The sequence below is a fragment of the Thalia democratica genome, chromosome 4, assembly GCF_965202585.1.
Source record: "Thalia democratica chromosome 4, ktThaDemo2.hap1.1, whole genome shotgun sequence".
Classification (NCBI taxonomy): domain Eukaryota; kingdom Metazoa; phylum Chordata; class Thaliacea; order Salpida; family Salpidae; genus Thalia; species Thalia democratica.
The window spans coordinates 22,033,590-22,055,578 of NC_139168.1; the positions used below are offsets into that span (position 1 = coordinate 22,033,590).

Consider the following 21,989-nt stretch of genomic DNA (forward strand, 5'->3'; position numbering starts at 1 on the left):
CAATTAATATTATTGTATAACTTATAATTTTTTTAAAATATTTGTAACATTCATCAAATTTAATTTGGTTTTTGTAGCCTCAAATATACTAAAAGTTTAAATTTCATACAGTATCATTGTTCATTGTACAACTTTCGGGAGTTTTTTTGAAATTTTTGTAACATTAAATTGTATGATTTTGATTTCTAAAAAAAAAAACCTACAGATATTATTAGATTTAATTTCGTAATGATAAATAAAACTATAATGATATATGTATATGCAATTTAGATGTATTTAGTTTGTTTAATTTTTACGTCACTAAAAGTGTTAAAGAGTAAACTTATTTCAAAATTATCTCTTAAAAGTGCAAAACTAAGTATAAATGAATACTAAAAGCTAAAAAGCAGTGCCTTTTAAGCTGAAAAATTAAAACAAAAGCAAGTGTTTTCGCAGAAACGTACTAAGTTATGTGCCTGGATGCCACTATTGGTTGTGAGGTTTTTAAAGACCAGTAAAAATTTAAACAAGAAACACAAACGCAAAATCAAGTTCTCTGCGAAAAAAAAACATCCTTAAAGTTTTTTTCTAAAAACGTAACTAGTATAAAACTAAATTAACTATATCTTGAACCGAAAAAACATATATGTGTTGCAAATAACGTAATTTTAGTCCCGCATAAATGTCACAATATTGAAAAATAACTCTTCTTTTTATTTATTGCAAAGCGTGCTGCATGACTCATTGCAAGGGAATATATTAAAAGTACTTCCATGTTTGTAGTAGATGGAATTTGTTTGAATTAACATCAATGTGCTTTGCAGAAACAAATCAATAACATTTAGCCAGTAAGTTTTATAAAAAAAAGTAAATAAAAATATATTTTGTTACTAAAAAAGGTAAAATAATTTGTTTTTCTGTATTCGCTAGTTTGTGGCTAAAAAGAACGTTGCAGAGCAAATGTTTTTGCTTTGTGGGCCGAAATTTGCTGACCTCTAAATTTAAAACTTTAATTTTAACAGTAACGCAAATTTTATTAAAAAATTATGCTGTATTTTTAACACGGTTGCCAAATACTTATGGAAAATTTTTTCCAGGTTTTTAAAATTACCCGTTCTATGGTTTTTTTTTGTTTAAAACTATGTTAAAGTCAAAAAACTGTTTCGAAAAGTATAATGACATTTAAAGTGTTATTCAAAAAAAATTATTGTAGAAAAAAAAAAAGTTTATCTATAAGATATTTTTTTTTGTCAAATCAAAATTTTACTATTTAACATGTAGAAGTTGTTTAAAATTTAAGGTTTTTCCAGCTTTTTAGTTATTGTTCAAAATTCCAGGGTTTTTAGTGATTTTTGTTCAAAAGTTCTAATTTTTTTTTAATTTCTCAAATTCCAGGTTTTTCGGCTACTTTGATATAAGACCATCTAATGCTGCTAAAAAAAAAAGTTATATATCTCATTCTTTTTTGATAGAAAAAATATATCAAGTTGAAAATAAATCAATTGGCTTTTATAGACTTAGACAAAACTATTGCCTCAATTTTTTAAATTATCAATAATTTCACTTTGAAAATCAATTTGTTTTAAGTTTTAGTAAAATCAGATAAGCTCCTTAAGTTTCGGAATGCTAAACTATTTATGTTGATCATTTACTTGTTAAATGACTTGTTTATTTTCTTTGTCTTATTTAAATGTGTTGGACTTGTGATATCTTATATATTACTAAATTAAGAATTGTTATTGTCGTAGTTATATACTTGTTTAAACGCTTAGTTCGTAAAAACTTTTAATTTTTTTTTCTTTAAAATACAGTTAAAAAAATGATTATAAATTTTAAACAAATCATTTAAACAAAAGTTATAATAAAGATATAAACTTTCCAAGTACTTTTTTTACAGAAATGGTCTTTGGCAAAGTCATGTACTTTGCACACTTATAATGTTCCTATAAATAATGCAAAATAGAAAATAGCTAATGAAAATATTAGTTTTCAATTTATTAACAATTAGTAATGCGATAAAAGAAATGGAAATGTAAAGTCATGTTATAACAAGTATTATAAAGTACTAAGTATGGAAATGTATTATAAAAATAAATATGTATACAGACTGCTATTAGTAAATTCAAAAAAAATATTATTTATCAACTTAAGTATCTGTTAATATCTAAAAATATAACTTAAGTTTATAGGATATGTAGTTCTTTACTCTTTCATAATTTTGTATCTTCGAACTTAATTAAGATGATGTATTAAAAATTTTGCTCAAGTCTTAGTATCATAAGAAAAAAATGTAAAATTAATAAACCATAATAAAGTATGAAAGTTCAGTAGTTTTACTTAGAGGATTTTTTCTTAATAAAACAGAGTTTAAAAAATTAAAAACTAAGAAAATAGTATAAGTACTAAAGAATTTTTTAAACTTGATATAAAAGCTGTATATTTAAAATAAAACTGATTGCTTTTCACAATAAATTAAAAATCAATTTTACGAACAAAATTTCTGAAATTTTTGCTTTGAAAGCCTCTAAAATGTGTAACAATTTTTAAGAGGTCTAACATATAATCATGTTTGGAAAAAATAAAAAGATAACTTTCAAAAAGTTGTATGTAACAAGCTTGCATCGTAAAAGTGAAAACAGAATGAAAAATATTTACAACAAAAAATAGATTGTTATAAATATTTACTTGGAACATTTATTTTTTGTAAACCATTTATAGACTATTTTTATAGTAAACAAAATTTAAATTCATTACAAAATTTAAAGGAATATTTCTGTAAAAAAGTTATCTCCAATTTTTTCATAATAACTACGGTTAATAAATTTTACAACAGATAAATGTGAAACTAGAGTTTAAAAGTTTTCCTTAAATACAAATTTTATACAAATGTTTTTTTTAAGTAACTTATTCAACATCTTGACTATATTTTTTAGATAAACTCTAAAAATTAAAGTTTATAATAACTTATAAGAATGTAACCAAAATAAACCATGCTTTGTTATATAAATTGTAAATTTTTTTAAAAATATAAGTCTTCAAAAATACAAACATAGGAAAACTTAATTAATTACTTTTCGTTTGATAATTCATGCCGATATCTAAATAATAATACGAACTTAAACTTAGTTATAAAACATTTATTAAAAAAAAAATTAACTCCTGAGCTATTGTTAGAGCACTGTTTAATTACTAAAATGTACTTTTAAAAATACTTATACAAATCATGCTGAAATAAAAACCATATAAATAATATTCAGGCACGAAAAAAAGAAATAAAATTAAGTTACAGTATACTTTTAAGCCTTGAGTATTTTAGTAGCCCTTTCGTTAGCTTGCCCGATTCTTGCATTGTTGGATTCAGCCTGTTAAATTGTTTTTATTTTTAATCAACTATGAGATAAAAAATGTATTCTATTTAATATAAGTTGTTATTCAAATGAGAAAGGTACTTTTCAATTTATTAAACTTTATTAAAAAGAAACTATTGGTGTAAAAAAACCATTGTTTAATTTTTTAATACTGTTATAAAACTAATTTTAAAAGAGTACTATTTTTAGCTGTAAGGAGCGAACTAGTACTTCTCCACTAATAAAACTTAAAATTTTTCATTTTAAAATTTAAAAGACTTTTTTTAAACTACGATAACTTATACTAAATAATACACAAAACAAGCTGACTAATAAAAAGTTTAAATAAATGCTTACAAAATATTTTTATGTTCAAACTAAAAACTAAAGTTTGTAAACAGAATTTTTTTATAATAAAACAGTTTTTAAAGTTCAAAAAGAATTATTTCACATCAAATACGTAGAAAGTTCAGTTTCTAAAGTTGCAATACACAGTAGCCAAAAAAACTTTTTTAGTTATTTTATTCTATAAAGTTTATTGTGTATATTGTATTTTATAGTGTTTTAAACTATTGGGTACAACTATTTTATCTGGGGTTTTTTAAAGGTTGGTAAAAAATTAAGTACTTGGTAAATAAATTCCTCAAAAAAAAATTAATCTTTTCTGTTAATCATTACAAAAATTTTCTCAAATATTTCTTAAAAGATTAAAGTAAACTAAAAGATTAACCATCAATAAAAAACATATTACAAATAACGCAAGGGGGAACTTTAGTTCCGAATAAATGTCACAATATTAAAAAATAACTCTTTTTTATTGCAAAGCATGTTGCATGAATATTTCTGAGGGAATATATTAAAAAGTGCTTCCAAGTTTATATCAGAGATGCAATTTGTTAGTATCAATCTGCTATACACAAGCAAATTAAAACTACTTATTTAGCTTGTAAGTTTATTAAAACAACTAATTCTTATAAATTATATTATTTTTAATAACTATAAAATAATAATTAGATACATTATTTAAATTTCACCGAACTTTATAAAAGATAATATATACTAAAAAGATAAATATATTAAACATTACTCAGTATTGATTACAATAATTTTAACGTATTAGATTGAGGGAACGTTATATAATATAATCTGAATAAATTTTTAAACATTAAGTACAATTGAATAAAGCTACTGCAGTTTTAAATTATATTAAAATTAATCCAATGATCTCTTACAGAATTATAGAATAAAATATAAAAAGTATTCAATAAATACTCAGTTAAACAACTTACTAATAAAAAAATCGAAACTTAAATAATTAGATTATATAATAGTATACAAGAGATATTTTCACAATACAAAAGAACTAGCTGAAAAGCTTTTATAACAGCTTAAAAGAAAACTGTTTATATATTGAATTTAGGATGCTTCTATGCAATAAGCATAATGGAATGAAAAACTACTTGGCAATTCAGTGGCGTAATTAGATAAAAAGTTACGGAAATTTTCAACTCTTTGTGGAATAATCGATAGTTGAACAATCAATAAAAAAGTTACATCAAAGAAAAAGGAACTTGAATTCTTGTAATCTTTAAAAGTGCTGCTTTAGTAAGTTTAAAGAAGTTATTTAAATTCTAGGTAAAAATACTTTACAGAGTTATTAGAAAATTTAAATTTTAAATCCATCAACAGAATAGCACAAACTAAATTTTGTTGGTTATTTTTATTAAAGTGTAGTTGTTTCTCATTATCTTTTTGTATAAAACAGAATACAAAACATTTTTTTATAATTTCCATGATTTAAATAATGGGGAATAAGATAAATATTTTCATTAAAAAACGTAGTTAACTGTGATATTATATGTCTACGGATTAAAACAATGTTTGCTAAGTAAGATTTAATATAATTAATTTTCTATATATTAACAGAAGTAAAAAAACAAATTATACATATTCTAGTCAATGAGATAGAGGTAAAGGGTTTATAAGTATAAGTAAGTTAATAAGTATTAAGACCAAGTTTTTACATGACCTCGCAAATGAAAATAAATTTAATTTATACTTTGACAGCTAATACAAAGTGTATTAGTTAATATGTCTATAGAGTAGTACAAAAGTTTATGCAAAATTACTAAAACCTACAAGAAAACTGATAACATTTCCTTTTGAAAAGCGAAGCTTTTTATTAACCGATTTAGTTATAATTAGTTATTCATTACAAAATAAACAATAGAAAAAAAAATACCACATGAGTATATTAAGTAAAACAATCTCAATTTAATCAAAATTACAAGTTTATACAAAGAAAAAAATAGTTAATATTTAAAGTAAGACTTGATTTACGTATGAAATATATTCAATATAAAATAAAATAGTTATGGCCATTAGATAAACACTAATGAAACTGGAATACCAATAACAGTCAATATTTATGTTTTTAAACAATGTATGTTTGGTATGTACAAAGTATTATGAAAAATTTATACAACATAAAAATATAAACATACTAACATCACTCAAAAACAAATGGTTTATAATTAAAATCAGGGTGTTTTAGTAAATTGTTTGAAACTTAATTAAGAGCAAAATTTTTTAGAACTTTTTCAAAAGATAAGATAACAGATGCCTTTTATATGTGTGGAAATGAACCAAAAACACAGGCCAAAGCTAGTAGTAAAAAGCAACAAAAAAAAAAGAAGGAAAAATAACTAAAATAAAGTAACCAGAGAAAAAGATGCTAATCTTGGTTTATATGAATAATTTATCACAGGCCAGGTCTTTTAGAGCTAATAAGAAATTCGTTAAAAGTTTTTTTGCACTGTGTTTGCTAGATAACTGGTAATTTCAATGGTCAAACTAAAATTTTAAAATTACATTATGAAGTTTTTTTTTCCTGCTAAAAAATTGTATAAACAAAACTGCTTAACTTCAAGCAATACTTTTGAACTAGGAGTATAATATCTATTTAATAATATAAAATGACTCCTAGTTAATTTTGTAATAAAACTAAAAAGTGAGCCTTAAATTTTGGACATTAAAATAAAACTGATAATATTTTTTAGGCAAAAATCAATTTAGACTTTTAAAGATTTTAAATGTTAAATAAAGCTTAAAGGTAGAAATGCATAAGATTAAATTAAATAAATGTTAAATTTCATTCAAAAATTGAAACTAAACTCTGTATAGCCAAATATTTAAGTATTACCTGCTGTAAACACTTAAAAATTTAATTTCAAAAGTTGTTAAAACTAAAAAATAATGCAGGGTTGCCATTCGATTTCTAAATTTTTTTCCAGTTATATTAAATTTCTTCCAGGTTTCAAAAGTACACATCTTTAGGTCTATTTTTGGTTTAAAGTTAAATTTAAAGTAGAAAACTGTGTTAAATAGTATAAAAAGATTGATAAGATATTGTAAAGCTACTTAAAAAGTGTTTTTTAATTAAAAATTTTTTGGTAATTACAAAATTATTTTATCTAAACGATAAATTTTTTGAGTCAAACCAAAATTTTACTACTGAACTTCTTAAAATTCTTAAAAATTCCAGGCTTTTCCAGGATTCCAGGTAAAGTGGTAACCCTGAATAATGTTATACATGTTCAGCTCGGTAAATTCTATAATGTATAAAATATTTTATTAAAATATAAATATTTTAATAAAACGAAAGGTCACATTTTGATCAACAAAGAATTACTACCTTTGTTCTACATTTTGTGCTAAAAATAGAATCATACAATAAGCAACCGAATCGATCTTTTAAACTGGCAAAGTTGCAATAATTTATAGAAAGTTTACTAAAAACTTTTACAATTTTTTAGCATCACATACAAAAATACTTACAGATTAAGCTCATTTTCTAGCTGATTTTTAATAGAATGTAATAGCATTAACAAAATTGTTACGGGTGTACGACTACTCAAACTCATAATATAATTTTTATAGGTTCATAAATCAAATAACAATATATATCTGAAAAACTTACAAAGCATATTTGAAAGTCTTATTAATATCTTAAAGCCATTTTTTATTTTTTGAAATTTTTTAAATATTTTCTGAGATATGTCTAAAGTAAATTTAACATAGAGTCATTTTTAGTAATTTTTAAATATCTCAGACTTTTTTTAATTAAAAAAAATAGCTTGTAGATATTATTAAGAGATACATGTTTTTTTTTTTTTTTTATGCGTTACTCTTTGAGATATGGTCTCTAAAGTATTTTTTTAAGAATTTGAATTGTCCGAATTTGAATATCATGTAACCATAGATTACATTTGCATTCGAATTTACAATAATCAACAAAAATTAAAACTAAACATTCAAGGCTTTAGCTTATTTAGAAAACTGTTTTTCTTGTTCTTTTTAGAAATGTATAAATTATCTGAATACCGAAAGTATAAAAAAATATAATATTACCTTAGGATTTTTTTATTAGCTTACTAGTCATATTGTACTTATTTCAACTTTAAAACAAAGTCTATTTTCAACTTCTAGATTTTTCACAGCTAAACACATAAGTATTTAACAAAATAGAAAGAGTAATATTAGTTTACTTGGGTTCAGAGTAAACAAGATTAAATTTTAATGAACCAAATCTGTTTTTAATGGAAAATAAGTTAACTTTTTCAAAGTTGCTTGTTTATATTTTGGAGAACCTTGTTTGTTTTTGGTAGATCAACGTCTTATTGAGTACTTTATATATAATCACATAAGTTTAAATTGTTAACTTCTTTTAGAAATGGAACTTGTTTGGCAGGGCTTAAACTAAAAATTAATTTTAAAAATTTGTACGATAACAACTAAACTTAAGTTTTGCCTTATAGTTTTTAAGTAGTAGATTTAAATAAAATTAAATTCTATATGTAATACACCTAACATCGTTTGTTGTTATCTGACAAATTGTTTAAGCAAAAAAAAAACAACCATTTACTTTTGTCAGTCTTTATTTGATTACAAACTGAGATTCTTACAAAATTAAGTCCTAAATTAAACGACATATTTTTTAAAAACTATTAAGTTTTTGTTGGTAGAACTTTTAAAGATGCAAGTTTAAAACTTCACTTAAAGGTGTTTGTAAACAGAACTAAAAAATAAATTACAACTCATCTTGAGTTTGTTTTTAATTATCAAGTATAACTTGTACTTATTAAATAAGTTAAACTCGAAAAAGCTAAACAATCTTTCATTAATTTTTGTATAACCAACCACAATTTTTTTAACTTAAAGTCTTAACAAACTACTTTTTGTATATTAATATAATATTACTAATGTTTTTTTTTTATTGTTTTTATAAAATAATTTCATGTAATTACTTTTTTGTGATAAAAATTCGGGAGTATTTAATTAAAAGCTTTAGTCAAAAAAGTCGTACAAGTTTATAAATAACTTGCGAAAAAATAAATTGTAAACTTTCACCTTAAATACAACTTTTACCAAGCTTCTTTACTACAATAGGAAGTAATAAACTTATTACGAAGTTAAAAATAACATTAGGAGAAACTTGTTAGAATAATAAAAATACTAAACTAAATAAAATCAAATAAACAAGGAATTATTCAAAAATATAAAGACTTAAATATATATGCAAGTTTTATACAGCTTCTTTACTATAGGAAGTAATAAACTTATAACGACTTTTAGAAAAAAGGAGTTATTTGTTAAAATAATAAGACATCCTAAGCAAAACTATCTGGAAAAAGTATAAGGATAATTAAATATACAAGTTAGTTAGTTTCTTTAAAGTTTATGTTTTTTATTGTATAAGTATTTTCACAAACTTTAAAAATCAATTTAATTTTATTAATAAAGAAATACGCATTCACCTATATAAATGCTAAGTGCTTACTAAAATACGTTGTAAATTAATATTTTATTATGTGTTTACTAGTGCTGTAATTTCCTAGAATGCTATGAATTTTTTATATAAATTATCAAAAATTTGCGCAATAAGATATACTTACAGCTTAAACTAATGTAAAATTGTTTAGAAAATTCTATTTTAGAGTAGTTTTAAAATGTTGTCGTTATTTTAACACATAGACTAATACTTTATTTTATTTCTAATAATTTCTCAACTTAGGTACTAAAAGTAAATAAAGTTTTATTTATAACATTTGTTGTTAAGCAAAACTACTTAAAAATTATTTTTTTATATTGAAAATATAATATAAACTATTAGCATAGAGAGATCCACTTTGTTTTTTACAAGTTGATCATACTTTATATAGTTTTATGTGATATATCAGACGTCTTAAATAGATAGTAAGCTATATATTTTTAATCTTACATAGTATCTTATAATTTAGTCACTAGTTGAACTTATGACCAAACACTTTTTATTTGTTAATTAAGAAAAGGAATAATAAAATTATATAAACCCTATAAATTACTTATCTAAAGAATACATTTTATCCTTTGTATTATTTCTGTCAACTTATTATTTTGCTTATTTCTTAATTCATTTCAAACCTTTTATTTAAATGCAGTGCATATCCTAGTACTATTTCAATTATTAGTTTACTTATTTTATTTTTTGTTAACATATTCCAACCTTGGTAGTAATTCTATCAATTTGCTTATTATGACTGTTTATTTCGTTGCCCATATCAATTTATAATTTTACTTATTTTTAATTTATTCAACAAACTCATACCTTGGTGTTAATTCTACCAATTCGCATATTCTGACTGCTGATTTCGTTGCCCATATCAATTTGTAATTTTACTTATTTTTAATTTATTCAACAAACTCATACCTTGGTGTTAATTCTGTCAATCTGCATGTTCTGACTGCTGATTTCGTTGCCCATATCAATTTGTAATCTTACTTATTTTAATTTATTCAATAAACTCATACCTTGGTGTTAATTCTATCAATCTGCATGTTCTGACTGCTAATTTCGTTGCCCATATCAATGGCCATATTCTTCAAGTTTCCGATGACGTTTGAGACGTTTTGTAAATTTTCCTCCATCTCGTCTTCTCTCTGGTCGTTTGTCACTCTGCAGAAATGTTATTTCATTCAAATATAAATAAGAAATAAAGTATTATTATACATATTGTAAACTCTATTAAATGATGTAAACAATGTACTAACTCATTTATGTGTATACTATTATGATAATATCAAACTTCTTGTTATTCAAAAGACTTTCTTGTTTTTAGTCATTTATTATTGTTAGTTTGTAAGTAAAATAAACAAAAACTTGACAAATAAAAATTGATTGATATAAATTCGAATTTAAGAAAATAACCAAAACAGGTTACTCAACAAATGTAAATAAATGTTAATGTAACAAATAAGATATTCCAATTAATATTCCTATTATCTATTATGTTAAAAATTCTTAATCTTGTAATAGCATTTATTTTGCTTAAAGAAACATTAAATTTGACTGTTTCTTGTGTAAACAACTATCAACGTCATAGTTATTAAGATTTTACAGCATTGTAATCTATTTGTAAACAAAATATAACTTTAGTATAATGGAAATTACTAAAATTTAAAACAACCCTTTGTTTTTGTAAATAAAATTTAATCTTTACACCACAGTAAATACCAATGTAGAAAACTGTTAAATTAACAAATATATCAAAGTTATATTTTCAAAGTTTAGCTAAACGATCCTAAAAACTATATTTTATTACTTCAATAAAAAATACTTTATACTGGTCATATAAAACTTATGTACGTTTGAAAAAAAAGGGAAATACAAAAATTTCTACTTCAGCATACATATAACGTTCTTAACTTTTAATATATATCATCTTCAACTTAATCCGATTCTCCCGAAGAATTTTAATATTTATGTTCAAAATTTCAATTTTCAGAAATTTTAAGCTCTAAAAAATGGAAAATGTAAAAGGCTTTACAAACTAATGTTAGAATTAGCTAACGAAAAGTATCTTATGTTACCTAGGTAAGGATTAAATCTGTTTGCTTCAACCAAAATAATCGTATAGTTTTAATAATTTGTTGGAAAAAAGTGCTTGAGGAAAACTTTGTAGATATATTTTGAACATTAATTACTTATTGTAAATTAGAGCATTATACTACTAAAATCTAGATTTTATTCTGTTAACATTGAATAATAAGATCTTAATTAATTAAAACTTATCATATACAAGTTAAAACAAATGCTTTTAAATATGTCAAATTTTATTATTATCATTTTAACTTCTTTGAAAAATTACACTTGCATTACCTTTTTAGTTTATTGAATTTAAATATCAAATACTGAAAATAGTATTTGATCTTTCAATTTTAAGTAAAAAAAAACTAAGTATTTATAACTTTTTATACCATTTTTGATAAAAATAAATACAATTAAAATGTATACACTTAAGATTTTATAACTCGAAGTTAATGGCATTTGACTCAAAGTTGAAAAAAAAAATTATTGAATAATAAAAAAGCCTATTAGAAGATAATATAAAACTTTAAAAGAAATTGAGCTTAAATTAAGAATAAATTGTGTCAATCTCAGTATTTAGCCTTTCAATTTTCTTGAGTGACAAACCTTAATGAAAATCAAGATAAGTCAAATAAATTGAAAACTGTAAAAAGTCTAACCTTAAAATGAATATTCTTTATATCAGTTAAAAAGGAAAAAATAAAATATATAAAAGTATAAAAATAATCATTAATCTTCAAAAATGGAAGAAAATTAAAAAATAAAATACAAAGTTAACTATTCCCACTAGAAATTAAAGAGAATATTTTTTCCATTCAAACTTACAATCAATAAAAACTTTCCATAAAAAACAGAAATTTTAAGATAAAAACACTATAAAGTACAAGTAAATTTTACCAAACAATCTTAAATGAACTTGAACTTATTTTGAGTAAACAAACTTCCAACACTTGTTGTAATATTTGCTGTAAAGGCGTTGAAAATTGGCTGTAAAAAAACCTGAAGAAAAAACTCAAAAAACAAACAAATCTTAGAAGCGCCCAATTAAAATAAAGCGTGTTAATGCAATTTAAAATGCTATAAGTAAATAAAAAGCCAAACTTATTATACAAATAACTACTATTATGCACAGTATAATAATTTAAATTATTTTAATAACCAGTAAAGGTTTTAACACTTTTTGCAACTTTGCCAATTCAGAAAAAAAATTATGAATGCTTTAAGTTAAACTTTTACTACCTAAAAGTAAAACTTTATTATTATATGTACCGCTAATAACAGTTTTATAAATAAGATTAAAAAAGTAAAATTATTATGGAACTCGGAAAACTCGCTCAATCGATAATTATTGCAGCTTTTTTTAATCTGTTTAAAGAATTTAGATTATAATTATAAAGTTGAATTTTTGTGAATTAGGCAGAATTAACTGAGTTTTATTGATCCGTCGCACTAATTAAAATTACTTTTCGAACCGGGTAATTACGCAATTATTGACTTAATTATTGATTTTTATTTGCTTGTTTAGCAGTTTCTACAATATTTTTATTTAGTCATTTTTACTAATTCTAGTTTAATTTTATTTCAATGAACACACAATGAACGGTGTATGTATAGGTTTATTTTTAACAATTTATTTTTTGTAATAATAAATTACGCGTTAACAAAAAATATACAGTTAATAAAATGTGTTTGACTGGAAAAAAAAAACCTTTTGATTAGCATAAAAAAAATACAGTTAATCAAAAGAGTTAGATAAAATTTTCAACAATTTTACAATTAACATTTTTTATAACTATTAAAAGTAATCATAAACAAATTAAATTTTTATCAATCCAACAATATGCCACATATCACTTTAACACATATTTATGCACTTATATTAATAAAATTATTTGAACTTTATTTTATCATTATTTATAGATACAAGTATCTAAATGACGTTGTCACATCTCAATATAATCGATGTGTGATATACGTATACAATCCGAAAATACTTTGTTAAAACGTATACACAATCCGAAAATACTTTGTTAAAACGCATGTACTCTGAAAAAATATTGTTAAAAAATATATTTAGAAACAATTTGTAGTTTCTACATTTCACACTTACTTATATAAGGTTCCAAGTATAAAAAAGCTAACAAAAAAAAAAAGTTCTATAGTATGTACGTAACATTTGTATATTTTTAACAAGATCTTGCTTTGTTAAAGGTTTAAGTTATAAAAACAAAATGAAAAAACTAAAAAATGCAAACAAATATATTGTAAAGATATTAAAAAATAATGTAAGTTTTTTATAATTAATCAGACTTTTGAAATGACGGTTCATCCATTAACAACGATTTTCTGAATATCAAGTACAAGTAATTATTTAAGTTCAATGAAAAAGACAAAGTTTTAATACACAAATATATATTTTTTCAAGTCTAAAAATTACTCATAAATGATGCAAACTGCTTTTAAGGTTCTAGGTCATTAGTGCTTCTTCCTTAGGAGATTAGATTGAAATTATGCAAATTAAAACTTTCAAAACATTCTAAATTATTAATTGAATGAACTACTGTTCAAAGATTTTGGAACGAAATTTACGTTTGTTTTTTAAAGTAGAGCCGCTATAAATGAACCGTCATTAACTCTAGTGGTTCTAAAATTTATATTGTCTTTTGTACTTATTCTGTCAAGACTAGACACATGTCAATCTAAGTGTAAAAAAATATTAAAATCATAACAACTCGAACTATTTCAACTATGGTACTGTGAGCTATTTCATGTTTTTGTCATTGTCAGAAACTCTAACTAATTAGAAAAACATTTCTTAGGTGTATGGTATATTTTTAGTAACTATTGAAATATAGCTAGTTTACATTTATATAATTTTCACTAAGAACAAACGATTTAATATATCACATTTATTTTTTGACGAACAAGTATTTTACAATTTTTGGTTTTAAAAGCTTCACAAAGTTGTAACAATTTACAACCATCATTTTGTTTTTTAGGATAACAATGTTTTTTTTGTACTGTAGTTTCAAATAAAGAACAACCTTTTATAGGGCGACTTTTTTGTCTATCATGGGTGTTCGAAAGCTCGATACACACAAAACAAAGATAGTAAAAAGATTATAAAATACCAATATTGATTTAAAAGATTACTTAAACATGTTCGAGTTGAAAAAACACACTTATCTGTTTTTAATCTTCACGCTGATACGGATTGTATCAGAATTCACAAAAAACTAGTTGATGCAAACAAGAAGATCAGTCTACCTGCGTTGTACGGGTAAAGGAAAAAGCGACAAAGACAAAAGGATTAAGCGGATAATGATACGTAGCTGGTATGCGTCACTATGTTAGAATTAGTTAAGAACTTGTGTTTGTTTTTAGTTTAGCTTTATTGAATAACCTGCACTACGTAGTATGTGTACGTCACTATGTTTGATTCTGAGCTGAAACAAGTAAAGTCAGTCTAAACAAACTAACCTTGTGAAATAAATCAAACATATTGCTACGTCACACTTAAACCTACGTCATAAAATAAACAACCAATTTTAGTTTACGCAATTTACCACAGAAGATCAGGTTAACAAAAACAAAAAGATTAAGCGGATAATACTACGTACCTAGTATATGTCACTTAAACACTGGTAGAATTAGTGAAGGCTTTATGTTAAAGTTCAACTCAGCCTTGTTAAACAAACTCAACCCTTAAACTTAACTTGTTAAATCTATTCGCAACAGCTGTAGCTATGTTTAATAAAACGAGTAGATTTTTACGTCATGGTTAACTTACGTCACAAAATGAACGATATTTAATGACATAGATGTAGTCTATGACGTAATTTATTTGTAAACTCTTAAAAGTAATTCATTCATTATATAAAAACAGATTAAAATAATATTACAAGGGTATGAAAAATTTTAATAAAAATCCCACAAATTCCTAGCTTGAAAATAAAATAAATATAGAGTCAGACTCTTGTGGGTGAAATTTAAGGAAATTTGTTTCAGCTAAGTAAAGACTTTTAAATTAATTATAAATGTCAAGTACTTACAAAAATTATTCACTATGATAATAAAATCAAAAAAAAAAGTTGAAAACAAGGCTAATTAATTCTATAAAAAAACCATCATATTATGTCATCTTTTGTAGCATGAAAGTACTATAGTAAGACAAATTTGTAAATTCAAAAAGCAACTAAGTAAACTTTTTATTCATTATGTTTTTTGTTGGATTTGATGTTTTTATGATTTAGTTTTTTTTTTAGTGAAATTTGAACATTTACATTGCAGACTTTGCTTTGTAATTAACTTTTACTCGTCATACTCTTTTGAAATTATTAAAATTTGACGTCATTTGTTCAAAGACTTACAAGAAATGTTCAGTTTTATCTTAACTTCAGACATTTTCTGGTAAAAGTGAAAACATGAGATATACGTCATAAAGTAATGTTTGTTTGCCTTAAAATTGAATGATTCAGGAAAAAACATTTTTATCTTCAAACCAGAAAACTTAAGCTACCGAAAATCGAAATAAAAATGTTGTAAACAAGTTTGTATTGAAGGTCATTTCACTTAAAACCGTTATGTCAAAAATTATTTGATAAAAATAACTCATTAAAATAACTACTCAGCTAAACTTACAAGACTTCTAATTAGTGATTTTTTAATATCAAATTATACATGTTTCAATTTTTCTCTAGTATTTTAAATAAAACAAACAAAGTGATTACATTTTTTTTCAAGACAAATTTTTTTCATATTTATATTGCGTAAAACAAAATTATTAAATTACTTAGTTTGTATAAATCTTCAACTTAGTACGAATATTTGCGATTATTTTGGTAGTTTAGTACAATTTTCTGTTATATGTAATATAGGTTTAATAGGTAGGTAGCGTAAGGTTTTACGGCACTTAAATTATTTACTGTCTTGGCAAACAAATTGACGTGTTGTTAAACAACAAAATAAATTTTGTAGTCTAAAAATATTTAATATAATACCAACACCTTTTAAGTTCAAAATTTTATTAATAGTTATCCGACTTAGGGTTTTATTTAAGAATTTAATGTGATCTTAAACAACCTACAACTTTAAAATATAATAACTTTGAAGAATTTCCTCTAAAAAACTTAAATTTCAGTACAATATAGAATTAATTATACAATATACATTAAAATTTTTAAAAAATCTTAGACAATCTTACTTTGGGTAACAGCAAACAATTATTTTTTTGCAATTAGTCATCAAGTTTAATGTAGAAAATAATAAAACATTTTAATTTAATTCCATCTTTCAAAACAACACTCATACATTCAGTTAAATAAAACAGTCTTACTTTTCTTTTTAACTTCCACAAAAAAAGTAATGCTAAAAAATTGATACCAAGATAGTTTTTTGGTAGTTTTAAAACAGATAACTTTTTTTTAAGTCAAAAACAAATCGAACCAAAAGTAATAAAAAACTAACTCATTGTGTAAAAAACGCAGCTTAAAACCTTGAAGAAAATAGCTTTATTTTTGTTAAGGATATAAACACAAATTTTAAGTTTTATATTTTTTTAACAAAGTTAATTACAACATAGCCTTTTAGTTTTTAAATTTAAACACTTTTTTTTCCTTTATGATGCAATAAATTATTAATGTTGAAAACGACTTTTGACATTATTTAAACACTAGTTTTATAATTTTAGTTAACAACATTACGTAGGTGATGAGAAAATCAGAACATCCAGAATTAAATAATCAATGAACAAAGAGAAAAACTTCACAGAAAAATCAATATTAGTTCCTGCCAAGTTTGCGAGAAGTTAGAAAATTATATAAACCAATTAAAAAGTTGGCTAAATTAATAAAATAAAATCAAGCTTATAACGTGATTAAATAATTTTTGAAAAATTCTATATCGTTTTTGACTATTCGAACGATTCTTTTTTATCTGTTGCATTTATTTAAAACAATCTTTTTTAGGAACATCCAAAAAATTAGCTATTTAAAAAACATTTTGCTTGGATCAATGCTGATTAGTTGTGATTTATTACAAAAATACTTTCTCAGTTGTATTTAAACTTCTTTTTATTTTGGACTTTTGACTAAATAAAAATGAAAAGTAACTTTTAAATTACTCGAGAAACAATACTTTTTTAAGGAGAATGGTTATTTTTTAATAAAATAAATTTATTTTTTAATAAAATAAAATATTTTTTAGAAATTAAAATCATAAACATAATTACAAGTCTTGTTACCAATTAAACAGTAACAAAACATATTTTAATGACAATAGTTAATTCAATATGAGTTAATTAAAGTCGAAAAAATATATATACAGTTTTAATAAAGTTTTAACTTTATCAATTTCATTAAACTTTAATGTTTTCCGCCTTCAACTGAGGTCAAAGTTTAAGTGGATTTTCAAATAAATTTGTCAAGAAAATTTCCCCAAAGTTTGATTTTATTTTATTATACAAATTTGAACAGAAGTTTCTGCCCGCAAACTTTTTTAATAATTCATTAAACTTTTATTGAAACAAAATTTTACTTTTTCTAAGATTTAATCAATATTTTCTAGTTTTACAAACTATTTTCACTTTATTTCTTTTTTTAAATTTACAAAAACATTTTTTTTACTTATAGTTATATTCCAGGTTATTTTTTTATTGATATAAATCTTAGCTATCAATTGATTCATTTTTACAAGTTTTTAAACACAAAAAAAATTATGCATAAATGTATAACTTCAAAATGATTATATTCTAAAAAATTGTAATTATAACTGTAAATTGGACAAATAAAACACTTGTAATATACAATTAACAGACAATAAAATAAATTACAACACAAACAGGGTAGCTATAGAGACAACACATAAACAGATTGTAAAAAACTTCTAAGCGCACTGAATTGCGTAACGTAAATAATTTCAAAAGTAAAACACAATAAATAGTTGTTAGAATAAATTCGATACTTTTCATATTTCAAAATTGTTTTTTGACATTTTTAATTAAAAATAGTTTCTTATTTTAGACTTTTAAGCAAACTTCATCAGACAATTATTAAACTAACAGCAAATGCACAGCAACTACTACCATAAAATTGAATTGAATAGAATTATATATCATAAAATAGTTATTTTTCTAAAGAAACATGAAAAAAAAAAACGTTGAATTATAAATCATCACTGAAATCTAAAACACTACTAAAATTACACACTAAAACTCTTATTTTACACACTAAAACCTACTATTTTATCCAAGTATAACACCAATTGTACTTATACCAAAAAATATTCAACTAACCAATTAAACAAAAACAAGTTATTTGTTTTATATCCCTGCTAACTCTAGTCATAACACTTTTTATACCAAAAATGTATAACACCATTATAATGGTAAACAAAAAACACACTCAAGCAAAAGAGCTAAGCATAAAAAAGAGAACATGATTACAAAAACAAGTAGTCTACAAACTAAACTCATTGTTTTATGTTTTAAAAGCGAACACCAAGCAAGTAATTTAATTAATACTTAAACTAAAAACTAAAATCTTACACGGAACAACTACTGAAACCTTATAAAATAATTATCAAAGTTTTTTTTTCTGGAAACCATTAGATCTGTGCAAATTGCAAAATAAGGGATTTTCTAGAGATAATTGACCTCAAATGTTTGAATGAAGTTTAGTGTTTCAATACACAACTAAATAATAAGGCAGCATGTGAAGTAAAAGAAAATTCAAAAATCGTTTAGAATACTTTTATCCGTTTTAACAAAGACTTGTTGAAATTGATAAAAAAACAGTTGACAATACAATGTTAAAATCTAAAGGTGTTAAAAGATAAAACTCAGTGCAAAACTTTGAATTCAAAACTAAAAACAATACATTTGTTGATTTTTGTAAGTTTAATTTTCAATTAATAGATCAATTTTACTTAAATTTAAAGAAAACTAGAAGACAATTAAACAATTACAAGAACTAGCACTAACAACTCTGAAAAAATTCCTAAAACAAACAATAAACAACTACTAAATACAATGGACAGATAGTGAATAAAAATCCAGATGCACTTTTTGAAAGTCAAGTTAGTCTAAAGTAACGCATCAGTTAATTAAATCTGGCGTTGAATTTTTTCACGTATTAACATTCACCACAAAAATGTGGTTAATTAAACAGGAAAAATCTAATTTGTAGCAAAACAGATCCGTTTTACGCGTAAAATTTTGATATGTTGTTTTTAACTAGTTGGAAACGTAATAAATAACAGGTTTTTTTGCTTTACTAAAATCAAAAGTTAATTGAATTAGCTTACTGAAGCGGTCTAAATTACCTTAGTTAACAGTTTGTAAAGTTTAGTAGTTTTTGCTAGGTTTTTGTAAACTCTTTATAAAAGTTTAACTAGCAAACAGAATTGACGTAACATTATTTGGCACCAAAATTTTCGAGCTATTGAACTTGAACTATACGTGAATTTAGAGAAAAATCAAATTAACAGTTAATGTATTTTACAATAGCGTTTTCCAAATAACTATCTAATGTGTTTATTCAATTTTTTCTTTGACTTTTACCTCTATTAATTAACTAAAACTAACCTGAACTATTAGTAATTAAAGCAGAAACAAAATAAACATTTAAACAATTTTCACGTTTTAAAGTTTATTTTGACGTAATTTTCACTGTTTTACTACTAGTTGTTATTTTTCTCTGCTAATTAGAAGTTAAAAACAAATAACAGATTGCATTTCTAAAAACAACAACAAATCAGTAAAGTAAATTTTTAATTAGCCGGTTTGACACAGTAAGTTGAAGGTGCTTTAATTAAACAAACAATATTGATCTAATTGAAGCAAATGTTAAAAAGAAAATTTATCACTTATTACGTTAAAATCCTAATTGATATCTAAAAACATGTTGAATTATTTTTCTGAATGTTTTTTTCATGCTGTTATCTCACTAGTTGAAAACAACATATTGCTTTTCAATTGAAACTGATATTTTAAATCAACTTAACTAATTCATTTAGACAAAGTTATTTGTCTTCCTTACAATTGGTGAACAACTTTGTTAAGAATTTAAGACAAATTACCTTTACAGGGATTAACGCAAACAAATATGCTTGTTTTTTTAAGGAACAGCTTAAATCAATTTAGATTAAAAATCTTAATGTTTCTTCTCGATGAAACATATTGTGTTTTCATTTTAAGCCTAAACTAATTTAATTTTAATACAGATACCAATACAGATTTTTTCATTAAACAATTAGTGAACTGGTTTTTTACAGTCAAAATAGCTATTTTAAAGCTAAAAATACTGTGTTGAAAGCAATGCTAATGAAATGCTAATTTTATATATACATCTGAAAATCATATCTAATATGATTTTTTGTCTTAAAAGCTAGTTAGTAGTTTTTAAATATAAAACAACATAGTTTTTTGAATTAAAAAGAATTGGATATCACAACTTTTATAACTTCAATTGATCTATGAGATTCCATTAAAAACACATTTTCTTTTCTTTTGTGTATAAATTTTTTTAAAGACATAACTCATGATGATTTAATGTTTTACTGAGTAGTTTTTAAATACAGATATTATTAGTAGTGTTAAAAATATTATGTAAAAAAAGCCCAATTATTGATAAAGGTATGTATAATCAGTTGTATAAATTCACAGTTTTTATAACAACGTCTAACAACTTTACAAACATCTTAATCTTATTATTTCACAAAATATCCATAATAACTTTTACTTTTGTTACTGGCAATGCGACGAACTAATAGACCATACAACTTTTTATAATTGTTGTTCTTAATTAATCGCATATTGTTTTCCTACCTTTTAAAATTTATACTTAAACTGCTAATGTGTCATAAAAATCTAATTCAAAAATGTGTGACGAAATCAAAAAAATCTACAATTAACTGTTGGGATAGGAATTTTCTAATTGCATGATATTTTACCTCTTTTTAGCAAATCTCCCTTCTACAACTTTTAAGTAATGACGTTATAATCAACTTAAAAATCCCACTTCTACAAAAATATAATAATGACACCATACTTATTTTTTAACAAACCCAAAAAACAACTGTATTATAATTATGACACCCCAAAATTAAACTTTTAACGAATCCCCACCAACAACTACCTTCTCCTTACTATCTTGTACTTATGACGTCACACTAACCTTTTAACGAATCCCCCACCAACGACGGCAGCCTCCCTGCTATCTTGTATCCTGGCGGGCTGACTCGACACAACCTTGCCGTCCTCGTTGGATTGCCACGTCTTCTTGTAGTCAGCATCTTTCTCAAAATTCTTGATTCTGTCAGGTAGATTAAAGATTATAAATCAGTTTTTTTGTGTTCTAAGGTACAAAATTACGGTTATATCTAATTATTTTAACTTTTGACATTGTTGGTAAAATAATAAATTCATAAGTTTATTTTAATTTTAAATCTATACTTATGGTCACAAGTTGAAAATAAATTACTTAAAAAAAATTTAGAAAACTTTTGGCTTATTATGTTTATTAGATTGAAATCCATAAAACTATATAGAAGTTAGAAAAGTTCTGATACTTTTTCTTGATCATGAAGTGAAAATATAAAGTGAATATGATGAGCCACGTAAAATATCAGTTTATGGCAATAATCAAATATTTACAAAGATATTTTCTGAAGATATTTTGATTGTAAAGTATTAAAATTAAAACCTGCACAAAAAAATATTTGTCTTTATTTGCAATACAGTTTGTTCTGCCTTGTTTTTT

General features: G+C 23.4%; 1 protein-coding gene across 1 annotated transcript in view; it reads right to left on the reverse strand.

Moving 5' to 3' along the window:
- Positions 1 to 2,976: 2,976 nt before the first annotated feature.
- Positions 2,977 to 21,989, reverse strand: part of LOC145835187 (synaptosomal-associated protein 25-like) — a 29,169-nt gene continuing 10,156 nt past the window's right edge. The window contains exons 5-7 of the mRNA XM_082942750.1: positions 21,405 to 21,542; positions 10,176 to 10,320; positions 2,977 to 3,341 (exon numbers count right to left, since the gene is read on the reverse strand). Of these exons, the coding sequence (XP_082798876.1) occupies positions 3,276 to 3,341; positions 10,176 to 10,320; positions 21,405 to 21,542 (349 nt within the window). The 3' untranslated portion in view covers positions 2,977 to 3,275. The remainder of the gene's footprint in view (positions 3,342 to 10,175; positions 10,321 to 21,404; positions 21,543 to 21,989) is intronic.